This window comes from Chelmon rostratus, chromosome 10, assembly GCF_017976325.1.
Source record: "Chelmon rostratus isolate fCheRos1 chromosome 10, fCheRos1.pri, whole genome shotgun sequence".
Lineage (NCBI taxonomy): Eukaryota > Metazoa > Chordata > Actinopteri > Chaetodontiformes > Chaetodontidae > Chelmon > Chelmon rostratus.
The window spans coordinates 11082592-11101429 of record NC_055667.1 but is presented as its reverse complement, the minus strand read 5'-3'; the positions used below and the strand labels follow the sequence as shown (position 1 = coordinate 11101429).

Genomic DNA, 18838 nt, shown 5'->3' with positions numbered 1-18838 from the left:
ATCTTTAAATGTTTCCAGGATGATGATGAGCCATGAGAACATTTTGGATCAGATAAAACAATGTTTGCAGAGAGACTGAACCACTTCAAAATCTGAAAGAACTGTGAAACACCATTGAGCCCACACAAACTACATAACATTTCCCAGACCCCAGTGTGTAAAGTGGCTACTGCGTTTATTAGCTAATAACTCTGTCCTGGCTGCCAGTGCAGAGCTACAGTCTTGCAGTAATACTCACTCATGACCATGATGTTAATGTTGGCCAGAACACCGCCGTGACTGTTGGAGGCGTCACACTGGTAGACGCCACTGTCCTCTGGTCTGGCGTTATGAAGCACCAGAGTGTCATCGAACACTCGCCTGCTGCTCTGTGGGTCATCTGACACCAACATACACACGCGAAGACATAACATCAGCATCATTTCACAGGGACGGCACTAAAGCACAACCAGCATGGGGTTATTTAGGCTGACACTTTCAACTTTCATCATCAAAATATATATAAATCTGAAAAATGAGACCTAAACTGAAGTTGATTAATGAATAAGTTGATCAACAGAAAACTGCCAACAATTTTGCTAATCAATTAATTGTATAAGGCATTTTTCAAGCATAAATTTCAAACTCTCTGATTCCAGTTTTTATATATTCTGTGTTTATAACAATGTTAACAGAATATCTTTGAGTTTTTGGCTGTTGGACAGCTTAAAATATCTTCAAAGACATTGACATGGGCTTTAGGAAATTGACTTTTTGTCACATCATATAGACCCTGTGAATAATCATTAAATGGATAAAATTATTATAGCAGAGTAATAAATCCTGGAAATGATCATTAAAAAACATATATGTTGACCAATATTTCTTTTTTTAACAGTGAAGTCAATGAACCCCCAAAATCGCTCTCGATGGTGCCAGTGCATTTTGGATAAAAGTGCTACATAAATGCAGAACATTTCTTAACCTAAAGAAAGACACACAGGCATGCACTACTGAGGCAACACATTATATAAAAAACTAAATATAAGCTTTGATGATAACTGTAAATACAATCATAAATGCAAAAAAGTTCAGAGAAATAATCAGAACAAACCTCCCCGCAGAGTACAATATACTCTGACTCAGGTGTATCTATCATTAGTAAGGATCAGACAATAACACCAGCCCTCTAATATGTCAGTCAGCCTCTCGACTACACCACTACTGCAAGATTGTGTCGCATGTCATGCTTGTAGTTCATAATGATTAAAACAAATAATTCATACCCAGACATTTCTGCAGCAAGACATAGTAAAATGCATGATCTTAAATCTACTTTAATCATTAAAGAAAACAGTACTACCACTTTTAATAGACTTCAGTTCAGTGTAGTCTGTATCCTAAATCATCAAAATATGCAAATCATTCCTTGTCCAAGAATCAAGCCTGTCCCATGAGCTTTGAAGAACACGTCGTGGAGTGGCTACGTGTGGATTTGAACTCAGGGTCGTGTGGTGGAAGTTTGGTGCAGCTGCTTGCTGCACTGTCCTCCTGCCCAGTGGCAAAAGACATAAAACCACAGCTCAAATTATTCCCACTCACCTCTGAACAATTCTCCATTCCTCCTCCATGTTATGTCTGGCGGTGGTTTTCCACTGACCGAGCACTTGATATGGACATCAGACCCAATCACAGTCAGCTGGCTCGGAGGAGGCTCTGTCAGCCACTTTGGCGGCTCTGGGAGACGTTAAGAAGAGCTGTGTTAGTCTGAGTCAAAACAACTGCAATGTCGCTGCCTGGCATTCTGGTCCTTTTGTTATGGCCAGCCTGACTGTCCTGATTGGGTGGCAATGGAGTTACAGTCAAATGACAATTTGTCAGTGCTTGCTTTTCTTGGATCCTCACTTCCATTACCCTCACTTAAATCAATTAGGAACCCAGTGGTTAAGCATTCTTTAAAAATATGGACCCAATTTAGAAAATATTTTGGTCTTCATAGCTTTTCTCTCTTGAGTCCCATCGCATCAAACTGCCTTTTCAAACCATCCTGCCAGGATCTTGCCTTTCAGGAATGGCACAGGAAAGGTATTATACGTTTTAAAGATTTGTTCATAAATAACAGTTTGGCATCATTTGAGCAGCTGAGTAGAAAATTTAGTCTTTCTAAGTCTAATTTTTTCAGATATCTTCAGGCAAGACATTTTGTTCTCTCTCAGACCACCAGATCTGTAAAAGCAGCAGACATGACCATTGTTGATACTGTCCTTTCTATAGATCCACTTAAAAAAAGGCTAATTTCTGTTCTTTATGGCAAGATGTTAGATCTTCAGAGTGCTCCCACAGATAAGTGTAAAATAGCATGGGAGGAGGACTTGGGTTTCTCCTTGTCAGAGGACACTTGGTTTTCCATACTCAAATTGGTCAATTCAACCTCACTCTGTGCACGTCATTGCTTAATTCAATTTAAAGTGGTTCACAGGGCCCATATCTCAAAAGCAAAACTATCCTCCATATACCCAGATATTAGTCCATACTGTGTCAAATGTAAAAATGTGGAAGCATCCCTCATCCATATGTACTGGTCCTGTTCGAGCCTTAACAAATATTGGAGGGAAGTTTTTCATACGCTTTCCTGGGTGTTAAATATTAATTTGGAACCAAATTCACTGACTGCTTTGTTTGGGGTCATGGGAGGGGGAGGGGTGAAAAAATTAACTATGACTAAGCAGCGCACTTTATCCTTCGCCTCCCTTTTGGCTCGACGAGCAATTCTGCTCAGGTGGAAGGATACCTCCCCTCCCACTCATGAACAATGGTTGGAGGACATCATGTCCTGCCTTAAATTGGAGAAAATTAGATACTCACTTCAACAATCTAATAAGAAGTTCCAGAAGACATGGGGTCCCTTTCTAAAAGCATTCCAGAACCTGTAATGACTTGGCCCTTGAATACAGCTCATTTTTACATTTTTTATTCTCTGATTACATATGGTAATACAGTGATCTGATAGAGCGACTAGTGAACTGGCAGTGACGGGAGGGATTTATTTATTGTTATTTTATTTTATTTTATTTTTATCTTATATATGTTATTTGTGCATGCCGTGATTGATGTATACCTTGATTCATTTTCTGTCTTTGTAACACCTATGTAGTGCTGCACATTTATTATATTGACAAAACTTCAATAAAAAAGATCTTGAATTAAAAAAAAAACAACTGCAATGTGTCAACAGCTTTCCCTCTGAAACAAAAATCCATGCATAATTAGCTCCTGGTGTTGACCTACCTTCCACAATTACATCAAAGTAGTGGACGGCCTCTCCAGCAGAGTTTTCGGCTGTGCACATGTATTTGCCCCCGTCCCTCTCTTCCACAGCAGATATGGTCAACAGCTTTCCAAAGTTGTTGAATTCTGTCTGTGAAGGCAGTTCGTCTCCCATTTTCATCCATCTTACCTTTGGGGTGGGACTACGACATGAAACAACGACATTTATGAGCCATGATGGCAGATAAACATGATAACAGAGCACACACAGTGATAATGTGGTTACGGTTGTGATGATACAGCACGTATACATACTATCCCTGTGGTATACACTCGAGCTGCAGAGTCTCTCCCTTCAAGAGCACTTTCTCTGTCTGGACACCAGAGGGCAGCAGCAGGCTGGGTATCCTCGCTGGGGGGCCTTCTTGAACATAACAGTGTTCCTCAGTCATACAGTCCACACAAATTCAAACAATCAGATAATCTATCTGTTATCTGCAGCTTTTTGCAACATGCTAGCCAACTATGCTGCCTCTTCACATATTATGAAGTGTGTTTTGATTCATGCTGTGAAGGCTTTGATGTGTTTTTATCACTCACTGGCATCTCCGCCACCAGAAGATTCATTGTCAGCTTTCACTGGAACGAGAAACAAAATACTGTGAGAATAATACTGGTAGTGGCAGCGATGGTTTGACTTAACCCACATCTATTGCTCAATCCAGCATCATAGCAGAGTTTCGCAAAGCAGAAACATGACAAGGCAAGCCCTGCCTCTTGGTATGCGGTGCAGGAACATCTCACATATAATCAGAAAAATACCTGAAAATACACGCAAATGCTGTCTTTTCACACTTCTGGAAAAAAAGAGAAAATGGGCTGGACTGGTTTGTGTCATTTCTTTGTGTTTTAACTTCTCAGGGATCTCTATCCTTGATGGCATAATAAACACTTGAGCTACAGTCACACAAGCTAAAGCCACAAAGAAGTATTTTGTAAACTTACAGCTCTTGACCACGACGGCCACGGCGGATTTCTGGACGATGGTGCGTATTCTGTGGAAGGAAGCAAAGCAACAGTAGTCCTGACGGCTGTCATTCTGTAAGGCGTTGGAGAAGTACAGGTTGCCATCAGTGCCCATGGAAACCCTCTCATCCTGCGCAATGTGCTGCAGACCTGGAAATGAGCATATTGGTATCAATGAGATGTCAATCAATGTAGAAAACAGCTGTGTACAATGTCAATCTACGTTCTTTTTCTGCAGGATTAGTTGTTCACATCTACAAAACCTCTCAAATACATACATCGGGGGCACCAGAGGGACAAGAGTAGAAGGTTAAAATAATTACAACAACAACAACAACATAATGAGACTCAGGTCATCAGATAAGAAAGAGAAGCACACTGTAGCCTCATATACGCTAGATCTTAATGGAAATGCCCTAAAGAGTTTCCTCGTATAGAGCCGGTGAACTCACAACGACACTGTGACAGCACACTTGGTTTACATAGAGCCAAGTTTAAGTCACGGGTCAGTGGCGCTCTGTGTCACTCCCTGGTCGGCCCATTCACAGAACTTAACAGCTTCATTTAAGACATAGCCTACAGTCACTGGGCGCTTTGTCAATGTTCACAGAAAACTCACAAGAAATGACATATTTGGTTGTGATTTATGTTACAAGGCAAAGATGGGTCACCAATACAAAGTGAAAAATAATTTTCCAACACTGGACTGCAGGAAGAGAGCTCAGCGTTCTGCTGGGAGTAGAGACTCACACCATCACTGTTTTCTTTGATGTGTTTGTGTTTCTCAGACTTACCAAGCGAGTACATATAATCAAGTACCTTTTATCGTGTTCAATATAAATGTGTGAAACTAAGAGTAAAAAACAAAGAATTTAAACAAACTTTAAAACAAGAGTTGTGTTGTGTCAAGTGTTCTCGTTCACTCTGTCCTGCACCTCTAGGCCCCATTCTTTTGAGCACCTAAAAAACTCCCATATTTTTCTCTCTGACATCAGTCAGGTTTGTTGGAGGCGGTTGAGGAGCTCTCAAGGGGCTGTAGAGAAAACTCAGCCCCCACTGACAAAGCACTTCAGACAGAAGTGAAGTGACTTTTTACACAGTAAATCACTTTCTTTGGCAGTGGTGGGGGAAAGGGCCCTGATGTGAGGTAAACCTGTGGGTCTCAAGTGTATACCTTTGTTCTAACTGTCACTGCTAACTTCACTGATGGCCAGCGGCGGCTGAGGACAGCCGAAGGACGTGCCTCTGCCAAAGCACGCGCGATGCATCCAGACCTTCACACTATCTACACTAAAACGTAGAACCCGGACGTGATCTCGTGTTGGCTTCTCACTCATAATCAGTGTGCTTCATACAAAGTGCTTGTTGGTCTAACAGCATCCGAAACACCCTTCATCACTTTCATGTGTTCACTAGTGTATAAAACCATGGAAGCATTTAAGGGAAACTCTCAAAAATTGTGTCATTTCTGTCAGTAGATGTTACCAGCCCGCATTAATTTCAAGCTTTAATACTGGAGCCTTTGTTCCTACAACACCACATTTTATGTTGTTTCAAGACAATCATTGCAAATGACCAAAAGGTAACAAAGTCTGCATAGGGTGCAGGTCCTGGTGGGTGAATGGGTCAAGTAAAGGACATTCACTCAGCAGAGTGTGTGGAACAGACTGTTGACTCTTTATTTTCAGTTGTTTTCTGGAGCAGTCAGGTTACATTTAGGCAACAAAACTACTTGGTTAGGTTTAAAAAAGTGTATTAGTGTTACGCCTGTGTGTTCCATGTGCTGTTTGTCCCTTTATCTCTCCTGTCCTCTCTATCTCTGCCCAGGTGTGCTACATCTGATTGCTGAATGAGGTGCACCTGATCTGGGACTACAGTGCTTCAAAGCTCCTGTGCCTGCATCAGTAGAGAGGCTTCTGGTGCAGGGACTGCCGGTCTAGCTGCCGCTCAGCCTGCGAGTTTGTGTTGTGTTTTGACCTTATGTCTTCTGTTAGCTTTAATTTGCTGTCTTGGTTGTTTGTGTGTCGTGGTGTTAATAAATGGTAGTTTAATATAGGGCTGCCTAAGGGTGTACAATTTAAGTTTGGAAAAGTCATTACAAGTACACTTCTTGTACTTAATTTAAAGTATGTTTGACACCCACTTTTAAAAAGTGTACTTCTAACTAGATGTCAGTAAGTTCTACTTGACAACATTAGAAATGAATGGACTAATTCTGCAATACTCAAAGTGGTGTTTCAAACTACTACTACTAAAAAGTGGACTTTATTGTAAGTGCTATAAATTGTACTTAAGTGTACTTTTAAAACATGTGCTAAATTACAAATATTTGTAATAGTAAGGAAGTGTACTTCTACTTATTTTCAAGTCCTTTGTAATGCACTATTAGCATGCTTCAGTGTACTTGAATTTCACTTCAGTTTAAGTGCATTGATGTATACTTCCAACACATCGGTGTGCTTTGAATGCTCATGAATTGTGATTTTCACTGGTGTACTTCGGCAGTAGAAAGATGTGCCAATTTAGCAAACTACTTACACGTTAAGTATACTCAAGTATTACACAAGTGTTATTCAGGGACTACTTGAGTCCACTTAAGTATACCTGAAGGTGACAAAAAAGCACAAAGCGTGCATTCTTCAAAAAGCACAACTGAAGTTTACTTTTTGGGGTTAAAACAGACCCTCTCATTAGCCATGTGTTAGAAAGGCTAACTTCTCCCATGTGCATATTTTTTTGGTCTTTTTCCCAAATTGCAAAGCTAAGACATCACAACACAATGACGGTCCCAGAGCAACATAATTATGATGCTGCAGGAACAGCACCAACACGGCGGTATCAGATCGTGCTATAAACTACAAGCATGAACAGTTGCTTCTTGGCTTACCAATAGACATCCAGTAGATCTGACGTGGGGCCACGCCTTCTGGAGGGTTACAGCGCAGGATGATTGGCTCTCCCTCCTTGACAACGGTGGGAGGAAGTTCCTCCTTTGGAAACTTGGGGACACCTAATGAAGAAAAAACCAAACACATTTAACAAAATGAAAACCTTATCATGAAAACTTGAAAAGAAAATACTAAAATGTACTTATATGGTAACTTTAGCATTAGTCAGCTTTTTCACATGATAGATGAGCTTCATTTGAAAGGTTACTCACTGGGAACGATCAGCTCAATCTCCTCCGTCATGGCAGTTCCGAGCTTGTTAGAAGCGTAGCATCTGTATTTACCCTGAAACTGCGCAAGGAGCTTGTTGTAAAGCACAATAGTGCCATTTGTGTGGGCTGTGCTGTTTGTCGTGGTGAGTGGAGGGATGAAGTCTTTGCCATCTTTTGTCCATCTGTATCTGTTGGAGCAAAATATTCAGTTGGTTTGTCTCAAATCATCTTCATCCGTGATGCCATTTTTAGTTTTTGTTGTTTTCTTTTTGTTTTTTTTGAAAGACAGAGATCACACGGATTGTCACTTACTCTGGTGTTGGGTTGCCTCTGGCTTCACACTTGATCTTTACAGTGTAGTCAAAAGGAAGGACAATAAGGGGACCAGATGTGTGTCTTATGATGGTTGGAGGCTGCTCCACTGTAATATGAAGACACATACACACACAATGTTTTATAAAAATGTTTTATAACATTTGTGATTATTGTGTTACAAGATTGATCTGCAAAAAACAACCTTTTCTGTATTTTTCCTTTTCTTTCCTACTTCTTTGTCTAAAGCTGAGAAGTCAGGCAAAGCTGTTTGCCAACAGCAAAACATAATTCTGAAAAACAAGGTGTCTTACGCAGACACTGAACTAAAATAGCACACCAGGACTTAATTGCAAAGCATTCTTAGCACTGCACAAATAAACATCTGCTGCAACACTTAAACAGTTTACTTTCTGTTGCTATTTGTTAGTCATCATTTTAAAAAAGCTGCAAACATTTATACTCAAGCAGGATGGACAACTAAAAGAATAAGCACACATTTTTGACACGTTATGTGACTCAGAATGGAAGAGAAGTAATTGAAGTTTACACACTGAGCCACCAGTTCATTTCAGAAATAAGGTGTCAATCAAACCTTGTAAATCAACTCATCATATTTACTGGAGGATAAGTACAGATTAAGTAAGCATGGCTTTAATCAGTGTCATGACATGCTTACCTTCCAGAGGGATACTGAGGCCCGTGGCCCTGGAGGTCAAGGCCAAAAGCAGAACAAGCTGCAGGATCCACACTGACCTCATCACCCTCCACTGGTTAATGAAGACCGTAGAGATCAGGAGAACGTGTTGATGCAGATCAACTGGCGTCACTTGGCATTCGTAAGGCACGGAGGACCTGGAAGAGTCACGGAAAGATTTTTTTAAAAAAGATCAACTAATTCATCCTGGAAAACATCATCAGTGGGACTGACTCAGTGGTCAGATAAGGAAGTATCTGTTCCAATCACAGAAGGTCGGAGCTGAATGAACGTCACTGAGGGAGAGTTGTTTAGCTCTTAACTGGGCTGCAAATAATCACACTAGGGTGGCAATGTTGAAAACAGGCACTTTATACAACATGACAGATTATAAAGTAAAGGTAAAGAAAACCAAAAGGAAAATACATAAATAAGCTCTGACAAACACGTCAAACCCACAGACTGCAGTGTTTTTCTATGATAATCCCAATCAAATCATATTAAAGAATGGTCTGTTTTGATCATTTCATTCCAAACATGCTGTGCCTGAGGGTAATAATGTTCTTCATGATGTTCGACAAGAAAATGGAGATTACCTAAAGGGCATTTATTGAAAGAATCTGAAGGCTTAGCACTCAAAGGCAGAGCAGTCTCAAAGGAGGAGTACAAAGTATCAGCAATGGACCAAATAATTTCAAATTAAATACTTGACATCTTTAATTTTATATTTCTAATCAGAGTAATTCAATTTCAGCCATCTGCAAGTTTATTATCTTTGATTTTTCATGTATATAAAAGAAGAAATTTTATGTTCTGTGTTAAGGCCCATTTGAAGAACCAATGATAAATTGATGCAAAATTTCCCATTGAGGACGCTGGCCATTCAAAGTCAGTTGTCCCTCATTGTTGTGATGTCGCAGCACAACACAGCAGAGTGCTTGTCTGGAGATTACCCTTTGAACTGTAAATCTTGGCTGGTGGCATCGCATGGCATGCTTACAGTAAACCCGACTGGCACAAAGCTGCTGTCTGCTACGATTCCTAGATCCAAGATGGCAGACTATAAATTGGTTTAAGCCCTTCAGTATTTCACGGCTTAGTTCTCACAGTGCTGAGACTGTGGCGGCAGCACTGGCAACGCCAAATGGGTTCACCCTCTAGCTAATCCTGCTATCAGGAGAATGAAGGCGGGGAGCTCCAGCAGTCATACAGTATGCTGCTTAACAATGACTGAGTGCTACTCAGGGTTCTTCTGAGGACGCAAAGCTTCATGAGTTGTCCCTTCTTAGTGAGAAAGGTTAATGTGGTAATTGCTGTAGACTGGATGCAGAATTAAGCTGCTTGAATTTAGAATCAATTAAAGAAATTGAGAGATTGTGGCAGAGTATTATTTGCAATAAGGACTTTTTGTGATTATCTTCCGGCAGATTGAATGGTAAACAAAGCTGGTTAGATGTTTGTTCCAGTGGAGTAAACATTTCCATGTTGTAATAAAGCTGTAAGCCTCTGTCATTCTTAGTCTAATGCTACTGTATACCGTTTTTCACACACATGCCAACATGTACGCGCCTGCACACATGGACAGAGCTTTGCATGAGAGGCCACCTACAGTACTATGGTGCATGTGCAACTAAAAACTTTAGAGACAGTGTTGTGATTTAAATCACAGACAGAAAACCACATCAGCCCAGCAGAGCACGCTGAGTCCTGGTTGGGAAGGAGTCCCAGAGTCCACCAGCGACATGAGAAGTGGGACCTTTTCTCCAGATCAGTGCTGATCCTGGCAACACAGCAACAACCAAACAGGAAACTTTCATTCGTGTGCAGCAAATCTACTGCCTGTGCGCACTTAAGGAACCTTTCTGTTAGGCAACAAAGCTTTATATGCACTTGGAGATCTGCAAACCTGCCACTTAAGTAACTCAAACAAAGCAAACACAGTCACTTTAAAAGGCAAAACTCTTTAGGGCTCAAAATGGGGTGGAGTCTTTATATAAACACACAACAAAGCATTTGTTTTGGGAGTAGAGGATCTATTACCTGAACACATGGCAGATCATAGCCACAAATCCACAGGGATTTTGTTTCCTAAACCAATAGTTGGCCAGGGCTGGAAGAGTGTGACTACTACATGACTAATCCTTGCCACACACACTGTATACAATGGCCCCCTCCCTTTCTTTAAACTCAAACTTAGCACAACCTCCCTCTGACAAGCCAGCACCCCTACAGACGATCTAGGTGTAGCTGCACAGTGCAGAATAACTCATAGGAATTACTGCTACATATATAAACTAATCGAATACATATAGAAAACTTTTCTCAAGGACTAAAAACCACACACTTCTCATTCAGAATACTCACAGGTTTTTGACTCATTCCACATCTTAAGTCCACCTCCTGAAGAGGGCCAAGGCGGCTGCACTACAAGTCCAAAGAAAAAGTGCAGGACAGGACCATCAAGGGATTATTGCAACAACTCTCTCTGAAGCAACATCTCTGTCATGTTCTTCGTCCTCCACCTCACGTTGCTCCTCTCCTGGTGCACAGACACGCCTCCCTGCCCGCCCCTCCACTCAAGCGGCTAAAGGAGCGACAGCAGACTCACTGAAGTGACATATGTCGCCAAAGCTTCTCACTTGGCAAAGAGGCTCTCTAAGCCAGTGACAATGAGTGGGACAAAGCCTGCACTGCGGGGCTACTCAGTGAGCATTAAAGAATGGGTGGAGAGGAAGTACAGGCATGTCTCTCCCTCTCACTCTCTGTCTCCCTTTTTCCTGGATCCCTCCATCCTGCCTTCCACAAACTATGCACGCCCATTTACACCCGGCTTCATCTCACTGATTTTAATGCAATGTGTCTCAGCTCCATTGAAAAGAGAAGGGAGTCATCTTCTCTAAGAGGACCAGAGCTTTTGTGGAAGTGTGCGTTCATTTCCATGCACCGCTCCGGGGTATTGATAGATGAAGGCGATGTAGAACATGCCTGAAATAGACATGATGTTGTTGATGGCAGGTCACTATACGATCGTCAACAATGTGATTTGGCTCTTTCTTTTCATTTTCTTTTTTTTTTAAAGGTTTTTATCGTGCAGGCGTAGTTTCTTATCTGAAGATGTGTGAAGAACTGATTAACTTCAATCTGTATCTCTCCTGAATCTATTCAAACAACTTGAATAGCCCTTTTATGCAGAGGTGTAATTCTCTCAATAGGCCCAATTTATACTTCAAGGACTAAATCAGGGATTTGTGATACAGGTAGCACAACAGACACTGTTAATTTGTTTCCAGATGGATAATGTATCTACAACATCATTTTCAAAGTCTAATGGAGACATAATGGCCAGACCAATTGGGTAAGCAATGCTCACACTGCCCTGCAGGGTCTTTCAACCAGCAGGAAAAAGAGCTAATATTCAAGGTCCCAGTATATTAAAGCCTGAGACTAAGTAGTGCAAGCTTCCTGCGAGTATTGGTCTATTCCAGGTGAAGAATGGCAGACTTACATTTTAAAGAAAGCTTGAGCGAGCGGTTCTGGAGGGAAAACTTGCCTAACTTCATTTACTCCGCCTAATAAAGAAATTAGAAGCATCTTCCAAACTTCTATCCTCCTTTTACGTTTATTTGTGTTAATTAGGAGGTGAGATTTTTTTTATACTGCCCTACTTACTTTTAAAGCAGTGATGGATTCAGACTTTCCCACAATTCAACTTAAAGCCACTGCCACTGGACAAATTACACAGTCCGTTTCAGGCAGCTGTCATCACTTCTAATGGACCTTTTCCATGTTTAAGAGAGCATGGCTTCGGTAAACATAGGAAAAAAACCTGAGAGGAAAAGCCTAATGGACATGTATGTTCCCTCAAAGCTTGACATGCTATGTAGACAAAAGATTAATACAAATCAAAAGACGATAACTCTAGTACAGCCAAGCAAACATTGTCAGGTCTAAGTAAATACATATCAGGGGCACCTGGCTGTCTGTGGGCTGTATGATGTATGTAGGAACTGTAAGCACAGTTAGTTCCAAAGGAAAAGAAGACTGAAAACACAACAAAATAGATGCTTAAAGATGCCAGATACTTCAAAAATACAAAATCTTTCATAACATATATTTCATGATAATGCTCACTCATTAGTCGATTGATAGGTATTGATCATCAACAAATTGTGGTTCTTGAAGGAAAAAAAAGCCAAACATTTGGTGGTTCCAGCTCCTCCAGTTTGATGATTTTCTACAGTTCTCATGTGTTATATCATTGGAAACTCACTTCATAGACCAAACAGCTAATCAATTGATCCAAAATAATCTCCAGATTATTAGACAATAATCGACAATTGCGGCCTATGTATTTCTGACCTGTCATATCAGAGTTATGATGACAATTTCTTCTTTGTCTGCTTGTCAGATGAGACAACACAATTTTGTGTGGTATTTTGGATTTTGTTTTGATGTTTCAGCACACTACATGAACAGGGACAGACCACCACACACAACTGTCAGAGACTGACATACTGACATACTGACATAGTCATACTACACTGGACAGGACTCAATATTTACTACTTCATTTTGCTGATAAAGCATGTATCAAAATATATACATTTAATACATATAGCAGCTTATTTCACATTTGAAGTATCACTGTTCTTATAATGACTCACAGCTCACTGAATGAAACAAACAACAGAGAATACACAGGACTTTTCCAAGTGTTTTCAGGGTCTCTGCTCTTGACCAGTTTCATTGTGCTTGTTAAATTAGCGTGAACGTTAAAACAAGCGAGGAGCAACCTCATTTGTGAATTCCGACCTCACGTCTCCACCAGCACCTCATCTCCCTGTGGTGACTAACTGAAAAGGTTGCCCTGCCCCGTGCTTTTGTCATGATGCATTTCCTCCCCAACACTCCTTGCCTCTGGTGCTTTCTGATAATTACAAGTCTTTTGCTTCTGTCTGTATGCAAAGCTCCCCAATACATAGCAATTAGAAAATACCTTCCAAACAAACTTACGAAAATTTTAACATACTACAACATGAGACGACCGGGTCAAAATACCTGGAAAAATGTAAGTGCATGTGCGTAATGAGTATAATCAAAGAAAGGACAGAAAGGCCACAAGGACACACCTAAGTATGTACTGTAAATCTATCACAACAGCTAAGCTAAGGTCCAAATCCAGTCATGATTTAATTACATTCGCAAACATTGTTTGAAATCATCATAAAAGAGATTCCAGAGAGTGTTAACCCAAGCAAAACCACGTGTAGACACAAGCAGACATGCAACTGCACACACAAAAGACACGCATCATGACCAGCTTTGCTGTCAACACAGACAATGACAGCAATGACTGAGGAGGTTTCAGACGTCTACAACCATCTGCTGGGACTGACAGGGAGGAAGCCAGCCTTCAGACTAACTCTATTCAAGAAGAAATACTAGTGTTTTTGCAAACAGAAGCTGTCCCTTGTCCTCTTTGTTTTAGCAAAGTACACAAACCAATTTAAACTCAATGGGTGGGGCTACTAAACATCTCATTCTTAAAATTCAGGATGTCAAACACAAATGTCATACAGTAGTAAAGAATGGGTATGGGTATTCGGCTTCAGAAAACCTCTCATGCATGCAACTTTTACAATCTTTTCCCAGATATTAGTTTCAAATGAGTTTTGACTATTAATTAGTTTGATCTACAGTATCTACATTTAACAGAGGCACAAAACCTAAAAAACACACCCAAAAGAATATCAGCATTGAGGAGTGTGTTTCTGAACCTGTGCCTGGTGACTAACTTGTGTTTGTATTACTGGTGAAATGCTTACCATCCAGTCTTTAGAGCCTGTTTACGGGTCACACCTGGGAGTGACATCTGCAGATGTTGATGGATAAGTGTTTGTGTAGCAAATGCTTTCTCTTTATCTACGCGTCATTATCTAGGCTTCGTTAACAATGCTATTTGATTGCCCTGCTTATCTGCAGATGACATGTCAGTTAGTTTGAACACACAGATTAACACAATGTAAATCACTGAACTGATACAATCGTCTTGTAGTGCTCTCAATAACTCTATCAAATACACTGTTCAGAGTCAGATGCAGTAGCCTATTCATTCAGGACAGTAATCAATTCTTATTGGTAAGTGTGGACAAAAATACATACTAAAAAGAAAGAAAGTATTTAGCCTCATATTCACATTTCTGCAAACCAGTGAGGAGAGAAAACATAAGCTGTTTGCAGTGAATTTTTGTTTAAAGAATTCTCAAAACTGCTTCCCTCTAAACACATCAAAGTTTTAAGATAGTTAAGGTCATAAACTAACAAATCCCCTCACCTCTAAGGTCAACACATCTTTTCATCATTTCTTGTTGGTGTAGTAACACGTGCCCTGCCTCTGTTCCAGTCCCCGGAGCACTTCCACAAAGCTAGTAATCATGTAAGTCTGGAATTCACACTGAATGCTCTCTGACACACATCAAACACATCCACATCAAACCTGTGCTTCCAGTATTATGTAAAGAGGCAGGAGTGCTACACTTTTACATTGTACACAAGCATAACAGGTTTAAAGCAAAAGCATAGCCTTACACCTTAAGCACTCCAAGAAAAACACTGCAAAGCATATGCACATGGAAAGTTAGAGGTTAAAAACATTAGCATATTGTGGTAAATGATTTATTTGACACACACAGTGGTTTCTACTCTTTGCCTGTGATCGATCCTTACAGCTACCTTGGTTTAAAAATAAGCACATACGGTTCATTAAAAGGTCACCTACCCCACAACAGTGGATTCATTCCTCTATCCTTTGATGTAAATGTTGCTTTTGCAGAGCACATGAACTTTGTGGACATATGTGGAGGTGCATCACTCCACTTAAGTGCAGTCAAGTTTCAAGTGATTCCTACACGAGCACAAGGTGCTTTGTGTAATGTCATGTGAAGAGGTGTCTCTATAAACAGACGCTAGCCTGGCACGCAAGCAGTTGGCAAGCTCTTACACCCTTAAATTCCTGATACCGAGGCACAGCCCATAAGGTTCAGCGTTTCCAGAACAAACTCTTCTCCCCTTCAGCTTTCTGCAGAAATTTTCCCCCTCACAGGAAACTTTGGGATATGGTAATAAATTATTGCAAAAACTGAATTCCCATGAAAAAATTACAAGTCTGTTGAGTGACACGAGCTGGAAAACAACATGAATCACTATAGAAACATGTCCCTGACAAACATGAAGAGTGGCATTCAGCAGCTTAATCAGTTTGCCACAGCTAGCGGTGCAGGGAGAGACAGTGTGGAGACAAGCAGTCACACTCAACTTCCTCCCTTCAACCGCTGAGGCCACAAGAAGACCTCTTCACACCTTCCTTCACCCTGACACATTGTTCTTCACTGTTGCAGCCAGGCAGATAACGGAGCAGTGCTGTGCTCTATGGTCTGAACTAAGCTGGTAATTAGTTTATGGGATAATCTTGAAGGCCTAAAGTGGTATTTAGTTAGGTTGCTTAAGTCTTTTTTAAGAAGTCCAACAAATGGAAGAAATTTTCCTTCAAAACCACCATTTGTGTAACTCCTTCAGTGTTTTGACCAAAGCTGAGTTTGCAAAAGGTTGATGTAAAACAAGAACAAATGACCTCAATATTTCCCTTCTTAGTGTTAGTCCATGTATTAAAAATTAGTTTCATTTGTCATAGCGGGTTCCACTCCTGTGTTTTGGAAGACTATTTTGTTTATACATATAACGTCTTTAATTTATTTGACCAACATTTTCTGGATGTCAACTTTGTCACGTCAAATGACTTAACAGTACAGTGCTGGCACCATTTGTGTGTGTGTGTGTGTGTGTGTGTGTGTGTGTGTGTGTGTGTGTGTGTGTGTGTGTGTGTGTGTGAGCGTGAACGTGTATCTACTTATGTGCAGGATTAGCTCCAATGACACGATACACTGGATGTGAAATGTTGAGGAACTTTCATTCTTTGGTCATTTTCTGTGGGTCGTGATGGGTCTACTTTTCTTGCAGTACAGCTTGTGTGTAAGTATGTAAAGAAATTCTTACGCATTTATTGATCAAATCAATCTCTCTTAGCTATTGATTTAGCTTTAACAACATAAAACAATTATCACCAACACATATCTACCCACTTCAAATTCTTCAAGTCCACAAGTAATGCCAGAAAATTTTCTGGTTCCAGGTGAGACAAGGACAGTGAATACACCTGTTGACACACTTAACTCCTCTCAGCTCACTATTCGTGACATTGGTGGATGGAAAAGAAAGAACTGACAATAACAGCCACCCATGGAGAAAAACCAGGAGAAAAGAAAGAAAGAAAAAAAGGAAAATGTACTTAGTGACAGGTAGTGATAAACACCTTTTTAACATGTTAGAATGTTTAGATCCTGGGATTAACCTTCATCTCCAAAGGGCCCAGACGCAAAAGTTATGAAGCCTCACCTCAGTGTCGGACCTGTCTGGTCTTGTAGCAGGCACTCACCATTGTGAACACTCTCACTCTCCTACATGTCCTCCCCCACCCTCCTTTTTAAACACCAAAAACATTCTGGATGTAATTACTCAAGCTTTAGGTAGACAAACAGGAGAAAAGAGTCATTTTCCTGTCACTTTGGCTCTTTCTTCAAACGCCTTGCACCTGCAGCCTTGTCTCCCCTCAACAGGAACACAAAAGGGTGAGCAGCAATATTTCTACCTTAACATCTGTTTGCCAGGATGAAGAGTCTGAGCCAGGACTCCGATCCCATAAGTGTGTGTGACATTAAGAGGTATCACGAATAATCTGTGCAGATTCAAAAATATAATACCCTTTAATCACTGACATATGGAGCAATAATAATACAGTTAAATGCATAACTCTACAAATGTCTGAACAATTCTAGATGGAATGAAGCGGGATAATGACGTTGAACAGTGTTGGCAGATAAAAGAAATCAGCAGTGGAAATGTATCTGGCATCTATTGCTTTAGAAAATCATCATACTTGTGAGAAACTCATGAGAAACAAGTTACTTATCCGCCTACTCATAATGAGCTGGCAGTCAATGAGTTCTGAAGCATCTGCTGCTACACGTCAAGAAACTAAGGCTCATGAGTCACTTCAAAGTGCACCCTCAAAGCAAACATCATTACATGTGAAGCAAGCTCTGACAAGGGCTCATAACACAAAGTCAATCATATGAGTACCACTTTTTTTTAAAAATTGAATTTGATTAAAATCCAAGCCTTCAAAACTACATTGTGCAATGCAGAAAATAGACTGTTGCTTAATTTGAGAATCATATTATCTCGATCAGGGGAAAAGTTAAACTAAAAACACAATCAGGGTCATCCTTCTGTAAGAATGACTGATGGTAGATAAAATGTGCTACAGTAAAGGCAGCAGAGGCATTCCATGAGCTGTTTCTGAAACAAACTCCAATTTGCTATTTCAGCTTGTTTTAACCCGATTTGCCCTTAATATGGTACATCAATGCCATGGCTCAGAGCCAATGGCGCTTGAGGAGATTCATGAGCTTCTACATTACACTTCAGACAGAAAACATAGGAGTTGTACCTTGTATCACCCTGTGTGAGTGACAGCCTCGCTGCTGTCTAACACAGGCCCATGACAGGAGTACCTCTGTGAAAGTGTCGGGACCTTGCCTCGTTTGCATTTTTGGAACTCTATGAATGAAAGTGTTTGTTCTGGTTTGTGCGCCTGAATTGAAAGGGTCCATTAAAGAGTGTTTTACGGGTTCCGCTGTGTTGGGTCGGAAGTTTGGGAGCCGGTGTATGGAGGAAAGTGCCGGAGCAAAAAAAAAAAAGATAAATGTTCTGAAGGACATGGTGGGCCAGATCAATCTGTATGCAGATGATACACTGCTTGACATCTTTCAGCATGTGAACAGGTGGGCCATATAAGTGACAGCATCAGTCAGGTTAATAAATGTTTCAACACAGACACTGAACATGTTGGCAGGCTGTGATTTAACTCAGGGTGGCTGGTCTCACATCCAGCGCCAAGTATCAACTGAAGCCTGTTTACTGTAAGTCAGAGATTGCAACATCGCCCCCGGCAACTCTGCTGACTAACAATTATGAAATACCTTATTTTCTCACACAAACACAGTGCTAGGAGTAAGGAGCACATTCTTTTTTTACAAAAATGTGTGGCGCACAGTAAAGACCAACATTTTTTGAAGAAAGATGCGGGTCATTGGATTCCTGTGTGTTTCCTGTAGGATGGGACTCAGTTTTACTATTCATCACATGACTGGGATGGGACAGGAATCACAATAATTGGTAATTGGTCAGTTTTCATATATGCAGTTCTAATATGAATAAACACTCCTTGTAAAAAAAAAAAACAAAAAACCCAAAATGATCTGCTGTTTTTCATGTTCATG

The 18838-nt window shown here is 40.6% G+C and overlaps 1 protein-coding gene across 5 annotated transcripts in view; it reads right to left on the bottom strand.

The window, feature by feature from the left end:
- The window catches only part of LOC121612526 (neural cell adhesion molecule L1-like protein), a 55048-nt gene that overhangs the window by 26499 nt on the left and 9711 nt on the right, over positions 1–18838 (bottom strand). For 2 of the 5 annotated variants that reach the window (XM_041945466.1, XM_041945470.1), the window contains exons 2-11: positions 8424–8599; positions 7745–7853; positions 7433–7620; positions 7160–7282; positions 4252–4422; positions 3847–3885; positions 3562–3670; positions 3268–3449; positions 1582–1716; positions 239–379 (exon numbers count right to left, since the gene is read on the bottom strand). In XM_041945466.1, the coding sequence (XP_041801400.1) occupies positions 239–379; positions 1582–1716; positions 3268–3449; positions 3562–3670; positions 3847–3885; positions 4252–4422; positions 7160–7282; positions 7433–7620; positions 7745–7853; positions 8424–8505 (1279 nt within the window). In that variant the 5' untranslated portion in view covers positions 8506–8599. Of the gene's footprint in view, positions 1–238; positions 380–1581; positions 1717–3267; positions 3450–3561; positions 3671–3846; positions 3886–4251; positions 4423–7159; positions 7283–7432; positions 7621–7744; positions 7854–8423; positions 8600–10805; positions 11131–15219; positions 15355–18838 lie in introns of those variants that run through there. The other 3 variants (XM_041945468.1, XM_041945467.1, XM_041945469.1) reach the window with 3 other exon arrangements.